The 16,751-nt window shown below is 47.2% G+C and overlaps 1 protein-coding gene across 10 annotated transcripts in view; it reads right to left on the bottom strand.

The window, feature by feature from the left end:
* The window catches only part of BCORL1 (BCL6 corepressor like 1), a 57,501-nt gene that overhangs the window by 19,391 nt on the left and 21,359 nt on the right, over positions 1 to 16,751 (bottom strand). For all 10 annotated transcript variants that reach the window (XM_016152772.2, XM_016152768.2, XM_036226398.1 and 7 more), the window contains 5 exons: positions 13,414 to 16,671; positions 8,888 to 9,053; positions 7,756 to 7,836; positions 5,415 to 5,804; positions 1,485 to 1,708 (listed from right to left, as the gene is read on the bottom strand). In XM_016152772.2, coding sequence (XP_016008258.1) covers positions 1,485 to 1,708; positions 5,415 to 5,804; positions 7,756 to 7,836; positions 8,888 to 9,053; positions 13,414 to 16,671 — 4,119 coding nt within the window. The remainder of the gene's footprint in view (positions 1 to 1,484; positions 1,709 to 5,414; positions 5,805 to 7,755; positions 7,837 to 8,887; positions 9,054 to 13,413; positions 16,672 to 16,751) is intronic.

Here is a 16,751-nt window from a genome sequence, read left to right as displayed (position 1 = left end):
GTCAGTGTTTCCCTGTCTATCTTCCCCCTCCCCCAGTGTCTCTGGAATACAGACAAAAGCCACCCATTTATAGGGTGGAGGCATATGGAATGAGCCGGGAGGGAGGTTGGGCTCCAGAGGGCAGCCAGGCAAGCTTTACAACCCAGCTGTCACTCATGACCACTGAGTAACCTTGAACAAGTCCCTTAACCTCCCTGAGCCTCAGTTTCCTCACCATAAAAAGAGGGCAACAGTGCCTACTTCCAAGAGCTGCTGTGGGAATTAGGAACACTCAGTAAAGACCAGACTTCGCTGCTCCTCCCTGTCCTCTATGGAGGTCAAGGGAATTGTCACCGCTACTTTGCCACTCCATGCTAGTACCTCTATCCCCTCATTCTTTCCTTGGTTGAAGCTGAAGCTCAAGGATGTACACCAACCTTGGTGAGCACTTTATGACTATCAAAGCCTTTAATATTGCCTTCTTTGTTTCCCTAAGCACTCTTGTGAGATGGAAAGGACAGAGAATATCATTTCCATTTTTAAAGATAAGAAAATAGTCTTGAGTACCTCTTCTGAGCTGGAACCAAATTCCAGAATGGGGGAGGGGGAGAGAAGCAGGAAAGGAGGAGGTAAATGAGCACCAGCGTCTCCCACCTTTTGCCAGTGCCACTCAGTGATCCCTGCTCTGGAGTTGGAAAGAGCCGGAAGAAGCACAACTACCAGAACAAGCCCAATTTGACCTTTTTTTGGTTGTCAATGACAAACACATATTACAGGTATACATTTGAACCCAAACCTTCATTTTTCTCAAACATACAACTTACCTAGGATGAGGGCTGCATAATTTTTCCAAACTGTACAATGTGGAACACAAATGCCATAAACATCAGACCCAAGAGACATGTCAATTTTGAACATGGTTTCTAGACTGCTCACCTGGCTACTGATTGGTGAGTGCCCACTTACCTACTCTTTTGCTTCCATGAGAAGGGCAGCACTATAAAGGGGCCCAAGTGGAATTTCTTTAGCTCCACCCTCTGGCAACCTTATCTGGACATTAACATCCTTGCTCCTACAAGTGGTTTTCTACCCTGATTGACTCAGAAAGCTCCTTGATTGATTTCCAGTGAGTTAAACCCAGACAAAAGCTTCTTGACTGAATATTAACAAGCCAGTCAGGCTAATATCCTGCCATATTCTTTAACTTTCCTTAATTCAAAGGAGCTCCAAGGACTGTTGAGAAAAACCCATCATGGGCCAAACTATAGTTTGCAAATGCTTATTGTTAGCTTTAACTTTAGTTCCCATTCTTCGAATCTGACCCTGAATCCTCCTAGATCTAGTTTAAAATACTTTAATAAATATGGGTTAATTTGATCCTCCCCATCTACTCACTTATTCTCACTTACTCATTCACTCAGAGACCTTCTGATAGAGGAGCCTGCTGAAAGCCTGCAGCCCTGACCCACTCCCCTCCCCAACAAGTCCCCTCACTAGCAACACACCTTTGCCTCTTCTGAGACATTCACCATGTGCTTGGTCTTGCACTTTCGTTTTCCTGATGGCTTTTCTGAAATTTCAAGGCAGGCTGGTTCCTCCAGGTTATTTGGGAGGAAACCATTTGGTGAATCCGAGATCCCCTGGGCTTTGTTGGGCAAGAGAAGGTTCCTGTTCCTGAGGTGGTGCTCTGAACTTTGGGAGGAAGTCTTCTGCTTACGGGCCTTTAAATCTGAAGGCAAGAGACATGAAAAAAAATGGATGTCAGGGAAATGGAACACAGACAAGCAATGCCTTCTTCTAAAATAAATCAGAGAAATTTGAGCATTAGAATCTCAGTACAAAGTTGTGTAACTATCGGTTACCTGTATCACTTCTCAGATGAACACTGTATTTCACCATCAACATCCCTCCTCTACAAACAGGCGACAACTCCCAGCCCTGCCAGGAGGGGGCAGCCCATCTGGGTGTCCACAAATGAGGGTAATTTTTAAAAGTTCCCCATAGCCCAGAGCCAATCAGAACTTTCCTCTCAGCTTTTCCCCAACCCCCTTTGTCTCTTTCTCCATTCCAACATGAAATCAAATTTAGAAGCCCTGCTGAAGCAAAGTATGAGGTATACTGGGTAGGGAGTAAATGGTAGGTGGCTTCCTTCATAGCCTCAGCTCTAACCACCTGACTGCCATGGTGGTCACTCTCTGAGGACACAAAGATCAAAGCCACAGAAACTCCCTGAAACCAGAAGGTGCTATGGGGACTTAGCAGACGGGCAGTCGCAGAAACATGGGGTCTTCCCTGGTTGGAAATCAAGTCACTGGAAAACACTGGGCAACATCTCTAATTCTAGCCACAGTTCACTGAACAAAGTACTTTCTAATTTTTAAAAGTGTGGTTGTGATTCTTATGGCTCTTTCCAGTTCCAGAGCAGGGATCCCTGAATGGCACTAGGAACCCATTACCAAGAGCCTCATCTCCCAGGCCAGTCCTAAACCCCATTTGTATGGAGGATAGACTAGGTTTACCCTTATGTCTTAGCTAATATTAGTGTTACCTGGCTTGACCATTAGCTGTGTGACTGGCTGGACACAAGTCATAATCTCCCCAAGCCTCAGTTGCTAAGCATGTAAAATGAGGAGAATATAATCCAAATGGCAGGACTAGTATGAGAATTAAATAAGGCACCATATGCAAAACCTCTTTAAAAAGTGTTAGAATAAGGCATCATAATTGCATTATTTAAGTATAAGCTCTTTATATAGGGCCATGCTCATGTGTTCTTTATCTCCCCCACAGGACTGACCACTATGCCTAGCACATGAAAAAAGATCTCTATGACTGTGAAATGAGTAACTGTGGCCTTGGTTTCTCCAATTTGTAAAACAAGGAGGTTGAACAAGATCCAAAAGTTCTCAACTCGCCTCCCCGGACCTTGGTATTTGCTCTCACGTGTGACATTTCCAAGGGTGGACCTAGATGTGGGAGCCATTATTACAGTATGAGGAATTGGGTGTAGGTTATGCAAAGCTGTTAGAAGCCGTCATATCATCATACCACCCCCCTTTCTCCCAACTAGGTCCAACCCACGAGTGGGTCCTCCCACCTGTCCAAGATCTGGTGTGCTAGATCAGCAGTCCCCAACCTTTTTGGCACTGGGGAACAGTGCTCCTATGAGAATATAATGCCTAATGATCTGAGGTGGAGTTGAGCCTGTGATGCTACTGCTGGGGAGCGGCTGCAAATACAGATGAAATTTCACTTGCTTACCCACCACTCACCTCCTGCTGTGCAGCCTGGTTCCAAACAGGCCACAGACCAGTACCAGTCTGCAGCCTAGGGCTTAGGGACCCCTGTGCTAGACGGCTTGTAATGCCACTTTCAACCAAAACATTCTAAACCAAAGCTTTTGATGCAACAGGTTCGGACTGAGGCAAAAAAGGAAGGGACAGAACCATGCTTTGTGAATACCTCAGGAAACATGGAGAAGTCATATTATAGCTTTTGGTACCACAGGAAAAGCAGCAGCCCCTACCCTGTTACCCAGAGCATGACAGGTTCTGGAGTTTAATTAACTGTGGTAGAGCAAAGGCTTCCTAGTAGCACAGAAAGGAACAGAGAGTAGATGTAGTATGTGTGTGAGTGATCTTTTTCTTCCCTCCACAGGTCAAGAAGGGGGAGATGCAAGCCCAGGACCAAAGGAAAGGTCATGAGGCTCAGACGGGAGTAAAGTGATCTGTCTAATTTGGGCTCTGCCCAACTCCCTGATGTCCACCTGAATGATAGGCAGTAATTAGAGGGATTGAGCTTTTTCAGAAAAGAGATGTTTGCCAGGCAATTTCTCCATGTAGATGTCACTATCAGATCTAGAGGAAGGTGACAAGACCATATGCTAAAACCAACAGCCACAACTAGAAACTGTAGGCAAACACATAGAGGGAGGATGACGTACTTTCCAATGACTGGAGCTGCCCCCAAGTCAAATAAGAGGCCTTGCTAAGTGGTGTTCTCCATGCTCCTTTGACAGGTGTAGAGAAGGCAGAAGTGGGAACACGCAAGATGCCCAAGGATGCCCTGGAGATGTTTAAGTAAAAGCTGCCTGCCAAGAGTGGGGATCTCTGTATTGGGTGGAAAACTAGACCAGGCAACCTTGAAGGTTCTGCTTCTGAAAGCCCATAAGTTCAATAAGAAGCTTCCAAGCTTCTAGGAAACTAACCCTATTAAAGAAGATTGGTAATACAAAAGGTCCTCTTCATCTTAACACAAATGGCTGAGGCCAATGGCCTGACAATGCATTCCTGAGCAATCTATTATGGTTCTGGCAGAAAAAAAAGGGAAAATTATCCCTGCTCTCTCATATAGTTGATGAAAATTAGCTCAATTTCTCTCATAAGTATAGGGATCGGTATCATATATGTCTCTATTTGAACAGAGCCAGAAATGAGGTTTAGCCTTCTTTGCATTATAGCAAGCCTAGATTCTACCACCTACTCAGAATGTAGTTATTCAATTTTGCTAATCAGGAGACTGAAGATATTTACCAGCAGCTCAGAATGAATACATTACAGGAGACAATCAATTGTTGCTTCAAGGGCAGAGGTCAAAGAAAGAGAGAGACAGAGGTGCTCTTATGGAACCCAGAGATGTGCTTTTTGTTCATCTACAAATCCATTATAGGAATGCTCCTGAACAGTACTTAATGGAACATACTGTTATTAGCTCGGTGACAGGCTGTGCCTCCATGATTACATATTATAGCATTTGACATGGCCAAAGAAAGCCTGGTTTTCTCCTTGGGCTGCCTGCTTTTCCAACTCGGGTCCAACAAAAATAATGCCATCTTGGGTCACCTCAAAGCTTCACCCTGCCTCTTAATAACCTTTGTGGCTTTAACTGAGAAAGCAAAGTTGTGCCCACTTCTACTTGAAGTTCTTCATTGGGTTGAGAAAACTACTGCACTTCTTTCAGTTTAGGGGCTGGAGGCAACCCATAAAGGTCAATCGATGCCCTTTCTTCTTGAACCCAGGATTTTAGGAGAGAGTGCCCGACCTCCCAAAAGATCCGACTTCCTCAAGCCAACCAGAGAACTCCCTGGTATCGAGTTGTCTTATGCCAAGGGTATCACTTTGGCCTTGCCCACAGGTTTAGATTTTATAAGAAACTGGAGGGCTTGGGCCAATGTGTCCTCAGCTCTCCTGTAGGTCAATTGAATTTATTCAATCTCAACCCTAAGCCAAAACCTCAGACTGGTGTTGAGTGACCCCCTCTGGCAGGTGGAGTTCATAGCACCAGGTTTCTTTGGGTGCAGAGGCCTCTAAACAGGCATAGAAAAGGCAGAGGTGAAAACACCCAAGATTCCTGAGGGTGCCCAGAAGCAAAAGCCATTGTGGTTTGGGGATGGGTGACAGCAGCTTACTGGGGCAGCAACCCCTGCCTGGTCTTACCTGCTCTCCCTTTCCGCCGCTGCTCTTCTTCTTGCTCAGTCAGGTACTCCCCAGTCTGATATTTTCGGCTCTTCTGCCGTCTCCGCTTCTTCCTCTTCACAAGGCCCTCCTCCTCATCTTCCTCCTCCTCCTCATTTGTGTCCCACATTTGCCGGGCAGCCTCTGTCCTCCAGGGCATTTCTCGAGCTCGCCACAGGTGCCTGCGGCCCTGGGTCAGCAGAGTCTTGTCCTGGGCATGGTGGCTGCGATACTGAGTGTCCCGTTGGGTCTTTCTTACCTTCCGACGCTTAGCTGGGATGGGGGTTACCTCCTCCTCCTCCTCTGTTGGGAAAACTTCCTGGCTTCCCATGTCACTGTCTGCCATTCCAGCAAAGGAGCTACAGATGCTTCCTGTGGACAGGATGTACAGAAGACGGTCAGGTACCTCTTCAAAGGACAAAGAGTATGGTGTTGAAGCAAGTGCCCTGGAATAGGAGTTTGAAGGTCTGAGTTCAAGTTCAGGCTCTGCCAGTTATTAGCTATAGGCTCTGGGACAGTTCCTTCACTCTGTTTCCTCACCTATAAAACGAGAATACTATTTTCTGCCTTACTGACCTTGCAGGACTGTTTTGAGGTTCAAACAAGATAATCTGCCTGTAAGTGCTTTACAGAGTCCAATATATCACACAGCTATAGAGTATCCAAACCACACGCCATTTCTCATCCACGCTGCCACTTTAATCCATTCCACAAACTCTTACTTAGTGCTTCCGAGGCACCAAGCATTTTGTGAGGGGCAGAAGAGAGCCAAAAGTCCCTGCCCTTTGGGAAATCAGAGTTTAGTACAGAGGAAATGAGAGCAGACTAGCATGGCGCTCCCACCCCTGCTTACTATGTAACCACCAATCTCACTGATATAGCCACTGTCACAAAAGAAGAGTCTCAAGAAAAGAAAAGCGAGAAGGAGTTCCCTTCCCTTGACATGGTATGGGTTAGTTTTGCCCAATTGCTCCTCAACCAGGCCCTCTTCCCTTACATTGAGTGGCCAGGAGTCCAGGGGTGGAGCTTTCTCCCTGGCATCTTCCCTGCCCACTGCAGCTATTCCTCACCTCACCGCTGGCAAACCATTTCCCCTTCCTCTCGCCACCACCCCAGGATGATGGTACCTTTCCTGCCCTCCTCTGCCACCTTGCCAAGAGGCCATTTTTCTCCTCACCTCTTCCTTCAACTCTGCTAACAACAGAAGTACAAATCCTAAATTGGCCCGATTTAGCACTACAGGAGAACTGACATCTTCCTCAGAAACAGCTCTAAAACACCACCCTTTTTCTCTCAAGGCCTCACTATTAACTCAATGATCTCCAAAGCTAAGTAAGGTCAGCAGAAGGAAGAAATGGTTTGAGGCAAACAGAGCAGCCCTTGACCAAAGCTTCAAGTCTGTCAGACCACTTAAAGACAGCAAATATCCAGCAAACTTTCCATTATACAGACCAGACAGGGAACAAAGTGTTCTGATTAATCTAATATTCTGGTTAATACAGAATCACCATAGAGCTCACACAAGAATCTCCAGTTTCCAAAGAATCAAATGCAGTACAATGTGTTTAACACTAAAATGGAATTCTCTCTTCAATGATTCAGAAGACACTTGAGGATTTTGTGAGGCCTTCAGGCTGTCATTATGAGCCCCAATTACCACTGAGCTGTCTATGTGCTGAGGTGCTAGTGAACAGAATGTCAGATAACTGAGTTTACAATGTGCCCTGTTTCCCCATTCTATCCACCCTGCATGAAAATCTGGGTGAATCGGGGCAACCATTTTCAGCACTATGTACCAACACGGCAGCTAGCAGACAATAGAGGTGGCTGGAAAGGGCTATCCCTTTTAAACACTGGGGGTTGACCAATACAAAATCAGAAGACCATATGTGATACTACTGGCCCTGACTACTCAATGACCATTTCCAATTTTCATAACACCTATCACATAGGGCAATAAGACAGAGGCCCAAAAGTTCAATGTCTGTACCTGAGATTGGCCCTAATAATCATTAGATGCCAAAGCTTAGAGTAGAACTAGTTTTCCCCAGTGGCGCAGGCCTTTCCTCTTTCCACCATTGACTGCCAACAAGAGATGCTAAATCCCTGCTCTGAAAAGCTAAGCAAATAGTCCTAAAATTGGGGGCAATGTCCCCCAGTCCCCACCCTGGCCTCTTGTGTCACCACCAGCATCTGGGCATCTTGACACAGTGAATCAAATTCCCGACTCTCCACCTGAGCCAACAGCAAAATCATTCAGCCAGATTGCTACCTCTCTCGGTAGAGAAGTGCCAAGATGGGACACAGCCTCAGACTTACTCACCAGACTGACTGCGCGTCCGGGTGCTCAGAACCACGGGGATGAAGTCACGGAAACTGCTCTTTCCTTTCTTCTCCAAGGAACCTGAAGTAATGTGTGATTTGGGGGCAAAAGACAGAAATGTCATAATCAGAGTCTAAGGACTGGAAAGCTCCCCTAAGAGGCTCAAATGAAAAAAAAAATTCAAGGGAGGGTTTGTGTTTTCCCTGGGTTTCATTTATCAGCTCCTCTTATGCTATCATCTACATAACTCTTTTAGAGAAGGAACATTTCCCAGTGGTTTTTGAAAATTAGGAGTTGGGTCATTTTTGCTGATACCAAAAAAAGGCAGTGCACTAAATCGATTAGCCAACATGCCACAAGGCTAGGCTGCCTGTGCAACTGTGCGGCTGCTGCACCTCCACAAAGTTCTAACAGAACTGGAGCCGGTCCCCCAAAAAATGCAACCTCGATGAAGCTTAGAAGATTGGGTGAGACAGGAAGAGGAAAGCAGGAAGTGGTGGAAAGAGGGAAACTGCTAAATAAGAACAAACTAGAAAGAGGCAGGTTGTGTCAGATGGTCAAGGCCCTGAACACAGGCTACTGTGGGCAGAAATAGCTGGGTTTCCTCTCTGATGTGGGTGCCAAGGAACTATTAGTGGCAGAGTATACAGGCTAAGTACAAATCTCCCCATCCCAAATATCCTGTGTGTCCCTAAACAATAAGGGTTTAAGATTTCTCTAAACCTTTCTAACTAGTTAGCTAGCAAGCTATTAACTTTTAGCTTTTTATAATGAGAATTTTCAAATACACCAAAGGTAGAGAAAACAGTGTAATGGACCCCATTCTGCTGTTTTAGTCTCGATCCTCATTAAACCCTTTGCAGGGTAATGGGTTGGCTACTCTGTTGTGGGACTGACTTTTGTCTGAAAACTGTCTCTTTCAGTCTTCAGGGTGTGCCTTATTCTAGTGACTTGGGCAAACCCAATAAGCCACTTCTCCCCTCCTTTGACTTTGATTTCAGGGGTGTCAATTTTATCTTCCTTCCAGAGTGAGGAAGTCTCACTTTTTGGTCAGAATCAGAGCCCCTCCCCTGAGCCTACCATAGGGATCCCTCTGCAGCCCAGCCCAGAGGGCCAGGACCTGGGGGCCTACCTTCCTCATGGCCATCAGCTCGTTTTCCTGGAGACTGGGACTCTGGCTTGGTTGGCTTTCGGTGCTTGTGCTTTACCCTGACTCCATTGTGCTCTTTTCCTGAATCTGAAGCTCCCCTGGGACTTTTCTTGGTGGGTTCCTGGGGGTCGCTGGGTGGCTTCCGGCACTGTAGAGAGGTAAAGAGGGTCAGTTCTGGGACCAGTCTCATTTCCTAAGAAAGCTCTCCTAATGCTGAGCCCTGTGCCCTTATTCTGACATGGACATGAGCTGCCCAGGTGGGGGCCAAGGGAAAGGGCTACCTGCTACCTTCTACAGTGGGCTAGCGAGGATTTTCTGGACTAAATCCTGTGCCCTAGCTAATCCCTGGAGACATCCATACCCTACCGTTTTAAAAAGGTTTACAGAGTCTACATTTATAAGCCAAAGAAACACCCAACATCATTTTAAAAGGTACAAAGTCCATCTCCATACTCTCTATACCCAAACAGCAATAGAGAGATGGGTAGAAAACAAAAATGCCTCTTATGCAAGTTGGGTGACTACATTGTCCGAATAACTTCCCTGTGAATGGTATTGACAGCTACAACTGAAAATAATGTGCAACATTGGCCAACCCAAGATAAACTGTCTATGTTCACATGTAAATTAATACCAAAAAATAGATTCAACTAAGGCAAGAAGAAAGGCACAACACAGGAGCAGTTAAAATCTCCCCACACTTTCCATAAAAGACATTTAAAAGTCCAGGCATTATTAATAATGCTATTTTGTACTCTGTACTACTTTCGACTTTTCACAATACTCTATTATTTGATTTGATATTCTCCAAAAACCCTGAGCGGAGAATCTAAAATCATCCCATTGAACAGATAAGGAAACTTAGGCTCCAACACAATAAGTTAAATGATTTGTCCGGGGCAACACACAACCCATGGTATCTGCTCACTCAGGGGCTGCCACTTACTAGGCAAACCTACAAGTTGGCTCATTTACACTTGCAGTGGCAAATTGGCAGACCTGGGACTAAGACCCAGGGCTTCTGGTTCCTAGCCTGGTCCTCTTTACATCACTTCTCAATTTCCATACCTGTGTCTTTGACTGTTTTGCTCAGCCCCACTCTCACCTACTGACTGGTGTGTCAAATAAGCACAATGGTTGTACTTATACACTACAAGGACACTCTCAGCCTAACAGTCATATATTCTCATAAGCTTTGAGGTCTCTCCATGCCACCAAACAAGAAATAGGGCAAGGTAGGGATTTCTAGTATTCTAGGATCCAGGGAGTACACAATAAATAGAAAGTCTCAACAATGAAAGTAGACCCTAGGAAAAGTTGTCCCCTATCCCCCAGGAGACCCACATGCCATCTTCTATAAGGTTATCACTATCTAACTCCAACTAAGGGAATGGCAGATACCTTATTGATGGAACATTTTCGGGGGGGGGGGGAAGTGTCTCAATTTTCCAGGGTCAGGGAAGTCACCATTCCCCATCAAATTCCAGGGATTCCTACTATCCCATGAATTCCTCCTGCTTCTTATTTAGCTGAGAGCTGAGCTCAAAATTCAAGTTCTGTTCCCCTCTTTGCTTGCTGCCAGTTCCTACAAACCAAAGTGTTAAGAGAAAAACAAAGTATTGGAGAGGAAAGAGGAAGATGGGAAATTGCTTCTTAAAATCTGACCTTCAGGTATGGCCAGAGAAAAACTATTTCAAGCCAGGGAGAATAAATTTCCATGTATGTAAATTTTAACATGTCCTATTTATTTCTAAATATCATTTTAGCTGGCTCTTTCAAGTACAGATCATTAATTTTTACTTCCTAAGACAGACAAAAACAAGTACAACATCTAGAAGATATTTTTGTCTGTATCTTCTGCAAGGGCAGCACTGAGGGTAAAAATATGTTGCGTACTTCAACTTAGGCAAAAAGTTGAAAGGGTGGGGAGACTGTGTAAAATGAATATTCCAGTGAGCAGAGTTTTAAAAAGGTTTTCCAAAGGATGATAAGACAATAAAATACACCCAGATGAAGCAGAACTCCTTCTTCTCAGATGATTCAGTAGGCCCAAGGATTCTGCGAAGCCTCGGGGCAGGTGAGGTTGGAGATAGGTGACTTTTCTGATATTTGGGAACGTCCTGAAAAGGGGCTGCTTTGAATTAACCCCTGATCATAGTTTGCTTATCAACAGTTTCTTTCTCAGGAAAATGGAACATAAGTAAATAAAGATCTAAGTTATTTGTTCTTGTGAAAAATGGACATTAATTAAATCATTATAAGGTTTTGCTAAGGGCCACTTCAAGGCCCCTGATCCTGTAACTTTATTCTCTGCCCTCTGCATCTGTCAGTGAGCCAGATAGCTGTTCATCCAGTATAGGAAGAGGCAGTGCCGACCTGTCACTGGACCATCTACAAGACATAAGCTCTGTGAGAGCAGGGACAACATCTATTTTGTTGGCAATACTAACAATAACAGTGGCTGCTACCACTTACTGAGAACCTACTAAGTGACAGGAACTGTTCTCAGCATTTACGTATATCACCTCATTAAATCTTTTTTTTAAAAAAACAACTTCGTTGGCATATAATTTATTGAGATACACCATACAATTCATTTATTTAAGTTTACAATTCAATTGTTTTTAATACAGTCACAGAGTTATGTAACCATCATCACTATCTAGTCCCAGAACTTTTTCAATCACCTCTAATGTAAACTCCATATCCATGAAGCCATTACTCCCCAATTCCCCATCCCTACCAGTCTTAGGCAACCACTGACCTACTTTCTACCTCTATTGATTTGCTTATTCTGGACATTTAACATCATCATCTCATTTAATCTTTACACTGCCTTATGAGTAGGTAGTATTGTCTCTGTACAGATGAGAAAACTGAGGGCCAGAGAGATTAAATAACTTGACTGACGTCATTCAGCTAAGAAGTAGGGCCAAGATTCAAACTCAGGTACTGTGCCTGGCTCCAGAGAGCACACTCCACACACACAAAAAGCATTATACTGCTCTCCTAATGATGTATTTCCACTGCCCAGGAGGAACTGGAATGTAGGAGCTGCTCAACAAACACTTGCTAAGTGGTCAGTGAAATAGCTATACATAAGGAGAGTGGAAGATGGTATAGCTGAAGATGAACATGAACTTTGGAGCCAATGAGATCTGAGTCTGAGTTCCAGCCCTGCCATTTAATAGCTTTGTAACTTTGGGTAACTCACCCACTCAGTCTGTTTCCTTTCTTTTCTAATCTGTAAATTGGATGTAGTGTTTACCTCATAGGATTATTGTAAGGATTAAGTTAGATGACATATGTAGAAAGCACTTGGTGTACAGTGGGAGTTCAACAAATGGCAACATCTATAATGACATGAATTATTATTATTTTTGTTACCACCATGAGCAGATCCCAGTTTCCTGAGCAAATGCTCTACTACATCATGACCTATATTCCTCCTTGGCACATCTCTGCTATACAGAGGCGGTTGCGAGGTCATTGAGTAAAACCCACCCAAATTCTGTCCCAGGGGTTCTTAACCTCAAGTCCATGGGTGGGCTTTGGGGAAGGGGTAGATCCGTGAACCCCCTGAAATTATTGACAAGATTCTGAGCTTATGTTTCTGGGGAGAGGGTCTATAGCTCTCATTACTTCTCAAAGTGCTCCATAGTCCAAAAAAGACTAAGAACTACCGCCACAAAAAAATTCAGGGCTAGAAATCTTTTGATCAATGTATATCAACATCTAATTTAAAGTCTTGTTGACAGAACTTCAACTTGCTCCATATTTTGAATAAGCCCTATCATCAACTGCTTCAATAATCTCCCTGGATCACCAATGGCTTTCATATCCCCTCTTGAGGACCACTGGATTCAAGTTGAGTCCTTTTGGCCCACCTTTTTGTCTAGAACCCTGCCACCATCCTTAGCCTTTTAAGAATCCAGACCCAGATACCCACCAGCCTTTCACATCAAATTCCCAGTAGGCAGAATTTGGGGGGAAGGAAACTGGCACATAAGCCCAGATGCCAAGTTAGCTCTAGCCCCACTAAACTACAAGCAAATCATAAGCAGACTCCCCCAGTAGTGCAGAGAACAACCCTGTCAAAGGCTCCTTCCCTCCCTGGGCCCCAAGTTGTCAAGGCTAGCAGTCATCTCAGAAAAGTCAAAAGAAGAATGGTTATGCAGGAAAGGGACTGTTACTGATTTCCCTTGCCAATTCCTTCTGCTTTCCAACTTCATCTAGGACAATGGCTTCCCTTGCTTTAGGGGCCAAATCACTTCCCACATCCTACAAAATACAAGCCAGCCCTTCCCCCATGCTGTAACACCATATATGGAGAATGTGACTTACAAAGGGAACAGGAGGTCATTATTCACTTTACACAAGCCCTCCCAGTCAGTTCAGTTCGCAGAGCTACTCAAGAACACTACCACAGTTAAAAAAGGTTGACATGTGCAGGATAAAGCAGACCCCCTGTATCTTGGCCTTGCCCTCAACCTCAGCCCAGTACTCACCTTGAGTCCATGGGAACTCCGGGACATGGCCTTGGCTTGTTGCTGCTGTTCCTCACCATCCTTCTCTTTGCCACACTTCATTTTCTTGGGTGGCAGAGGTTCAGTCACCCCATCAGTCACTACTGAGTCTGGCTGCCACTTGTTCTTGCAAGCAAAGACTCCTACACTTTCCTGTTTCACTCGAGCCTGCCCAGCCTTACTCCGAACTTCAGGTTGGCCCCTCTGAGGAGCTGCTGGGAGGCCATCAGCCCGAAAGCAGGAAGCTAAATTGAAGACCACATCACCATCTACCTTCTCCATTTTCACCCGCCCCAAGTCTACCTGGCTTCCAAGCTGCGAAAGTTCTGTGCTGGAGCCCCTCTTGCCGCTTGGGGCCATCTCCAAGATGAGTTCCTTGGGGCAGCTGTCATGAGGTAGCGAAGGCAGCTCGGGCATCTTACGTAGGTTCTGGGAGGTGGCCAGGACCAGCTCATGGGACATATAGGTGGCCAGCACTTGGTTCTTAGGCTTCGTATCTCCTACCAGCTTCAGACCACAAGTCCCCTGGGGGCCTTCTGTCTTAGGAGTGCTGTCAGGGCAGAGGTGGCTCTCTGATTCCTCAGGCCCATGACTCACTCTTATGTCCCCACTGCTAGGCTGAACAGACAGCGCTAGGGTCCCTGTCTGAGGGCTGAGTGTCAGGAGGACAGGGCTGACTTGTTCTTCATAAGGCTTGGCAGCAATCCGGCAGGTTTTGTTCTTTGTGCCAGTGTCCTGATCTGGAGCAAAGGGACCCCCAGGCCGTGGCTGTCCCTCAGGAAGTCCATGCACAGTTTCACTGGGGCCAAAAGATGGCACGCCAGAAAACTCAGAAACAACGCTGGTAGGCCTAATGGGCACCCCCTGACTGGGGGTCAATTGTCCGGCACTAGAAATGCCAATGGAAAGCAGAGATGCTTGGTGATATGGTGACCAGCCAACAGGCAAGACCTGGGTGCTGGTGGGTTTCCCATTGACTGAACACCGTGGGTAAATATTTGTTGACCCTGTGGGCTTCCACAGAGAGAGCTCCTTGGTTTGGCAGCCCGGCAGCCCTGGGGCAATGCGGGCTGGGGTATAACGTTTGACGGTGCTTGGCTGTCCTTCAGTCCCAGCCTGGCTACCCTTCTTGCCACAAGTGGCACCAGTGCTCTTAGGCTCTCCTTGATCAATGATGGAGATGGGCTCCTGCTTGGGGAGATGGCAGGGGTCTCGGTTGAGGCCCAGATTGGGCTCTTTGTTCAGCAGCAGAGAGGCAGGCACTGGGTTGGCCACACCTACGTAGGTGCCGGGAATAGTACTGATAAGCGCAGTTGAGTTCTTCACCCAAGTGCTTGGGTCCCCATTCCTCACGATCTCAGGAAAGATGACAAAAGGTGAGGCAGTGGAGCCCAAGCATGAGGTGACATTGCTGCCAGCAGCCTGCGTTGTGCGCTGAGACCTAGACAGGACTGTAGAGAGGAGGGCCTTGCTGCTGGTGTGCACTGGGGTCAACACGGGCATGGGAGGTGTCTTGCGTTGGTTCGGCAATGGAAGTTTCTGGCGATTGGACTTGGAGGAAAGGTCTAGGGGCATCTCACTGCACTCAGGTGGAGAGGCCATCTCTCGCTCCAGCTGTGGAGGTGACTTCAAGGGAGAGAAGGTGACGGAAGTCCCTTCTGTTTGCTGCTCGGTGCCACCCGGCATCTTGGTGGGGTGCGGTGGGGCTGAGCTCATGCTGCGGGCTGGCAGCAAAGGCTGTGGCGCTGGAAGCACCTTGGTAGAAGCAGTAGAGAGGGAAGTATCTGCCAAAGGCCCAGGGACCCCATCAGGCACAGGCTGGGTACTGGTGCTGCCGGATGAGGAAGCACATGGAAGCCTGTTCACCTCCAGAGAGACCAGCTTGGAATCTGAAGTCAGAGGTCGGGCCACAGAAAATGCATAGGGGTAAGACCGTAGTTCTGGGGAGGCCAACACGCCTGGGAGACACCTGTCCTGCAGATACGATGGCAGGACAGGGAGTGTAAGTGTAGAGGAGACCCCTAGGGTGGTTGGCAGTGTGGCCACACTGAGCGGCTGCCCACAGCTTGGAGGCGGGATATACACTAGTGGCTGGCTTGGGGTCAGTACTGTCCCTGGCTGAAAGGAAAGAGGGACTTTTTGCATAGCTGGTGCCTGAGCTGTAGGAAAACACACTCGACTCAAGCTAAAGGAGGCAGGGATGGGTGCAGATGTGGGAATTGCAGTTGGCGTGGCAGCTGGCATGGGCGTGGGGGCTGGAGTAAAGATTGGGGCTGGGGTGGGTGCAGGCACCGGCGTAGGAGCAAAGGCAGGGATGAGAGTTGGGGTAGAAGGTGGGCCAGAGGATGGGGTTGGAGTTGCCATTGGCACTGATGGAGGGCCAGGAGCTGCTGGAGGTGTGGATGCTGGCAGGGGAGCCAGAACTGGAGTGGGGACAGGCGCGAGGACGAGGGTCGGAGCCGAAGGGGGTACAGGAGCCTGGATCAAAGCCAAGGAAGGAGCTGAAACTGGGACTGAGATAGGAGTAGGGGCTGGAGCTGACAGGGGAACTGGGCCTGAGGGCGGAGCAGAAGCTGGCACAGGCACCAAGACTGAGGCCGAAACTGAGAGGGGGTTCGAATCAGAGATGAGAGTGGGCACTGATGGTGGTGCAGGAGCCAGAGCTGGAACTGGTGCTAAGGGAGGGGAAGGAGCTGGAACCGAAGTAGCAACCTGGACAGGAACCAGCCCAGAATGGGGAACCGGGGCAGGGACAGAGAGGGGAACCTGGAATGGATCCGGAACAGACGGGGGGATAGAGGCTGAACTGGCAGCAGGCGGGCAGATGGGGGCTGGCAGAGGACTAAAGTTAGTGGTAACCAGAGGCAGGGCTCCCTCTACAGGAACTCCAGTTCCCAGAGTTGCCAAAATGAAAGTATTCTTCTCCCCAACACCTGCCTTTAACCCAGCAGGTGAGCAGTCCACCTGTTTGCTCATTTGAGTGTTGAGGGGAGTCCAGGAGCAGTCAGCCCTGCTGTTGCTTGCCTCAGCACCGTCAGGAGGAGGAAGCTTTAGCCCATCTCCAGGGTTGCTCAGGGGCACCAAGAGGCCCTCAGCCTCTGCCACATTCCCAGCATAGTCCATTTTCGACTGGGGGTTGTCAGGCTTGTCTTCTGACTTGTGCCCAAGTTTTTCTGTTGCACTGCCATCTGGGTCTGCCCCCCGGGCATTGCTGCCACTTCCAACTGCTGTGAGCTCCACCTGCAATGACAGAACAGCATGCCTGTCTTAGTAGCTAGCTCCCTGTGGATGGTGCAAGTGTCCCAAGGCCCAAGAGAGGT

Source organism: Rousettus aegyptiacus, unplaced genomic scaffold (genome assembly GCF_014176215.1).
Source record: "Rousettus aegyptiacus isolate mRouAeg1 unplaced genomic scaffold, mRouAeg1.p scaffold_m13_p_9, whole genome shotgun sequence".
In the NCBI taxonomy this organism is placed as follows: Eukaryota; Metazoa; Chordata; class Mammalia; order Chiroptera; family Pteropodidae; genus Rousettus; species Rousettus aegyptiacus.
The sequence above is the reverse complement of the archived record's forward strand: the minus strand, read 5'-3'. Positions and strand labels throughout refer to the sequence as shown.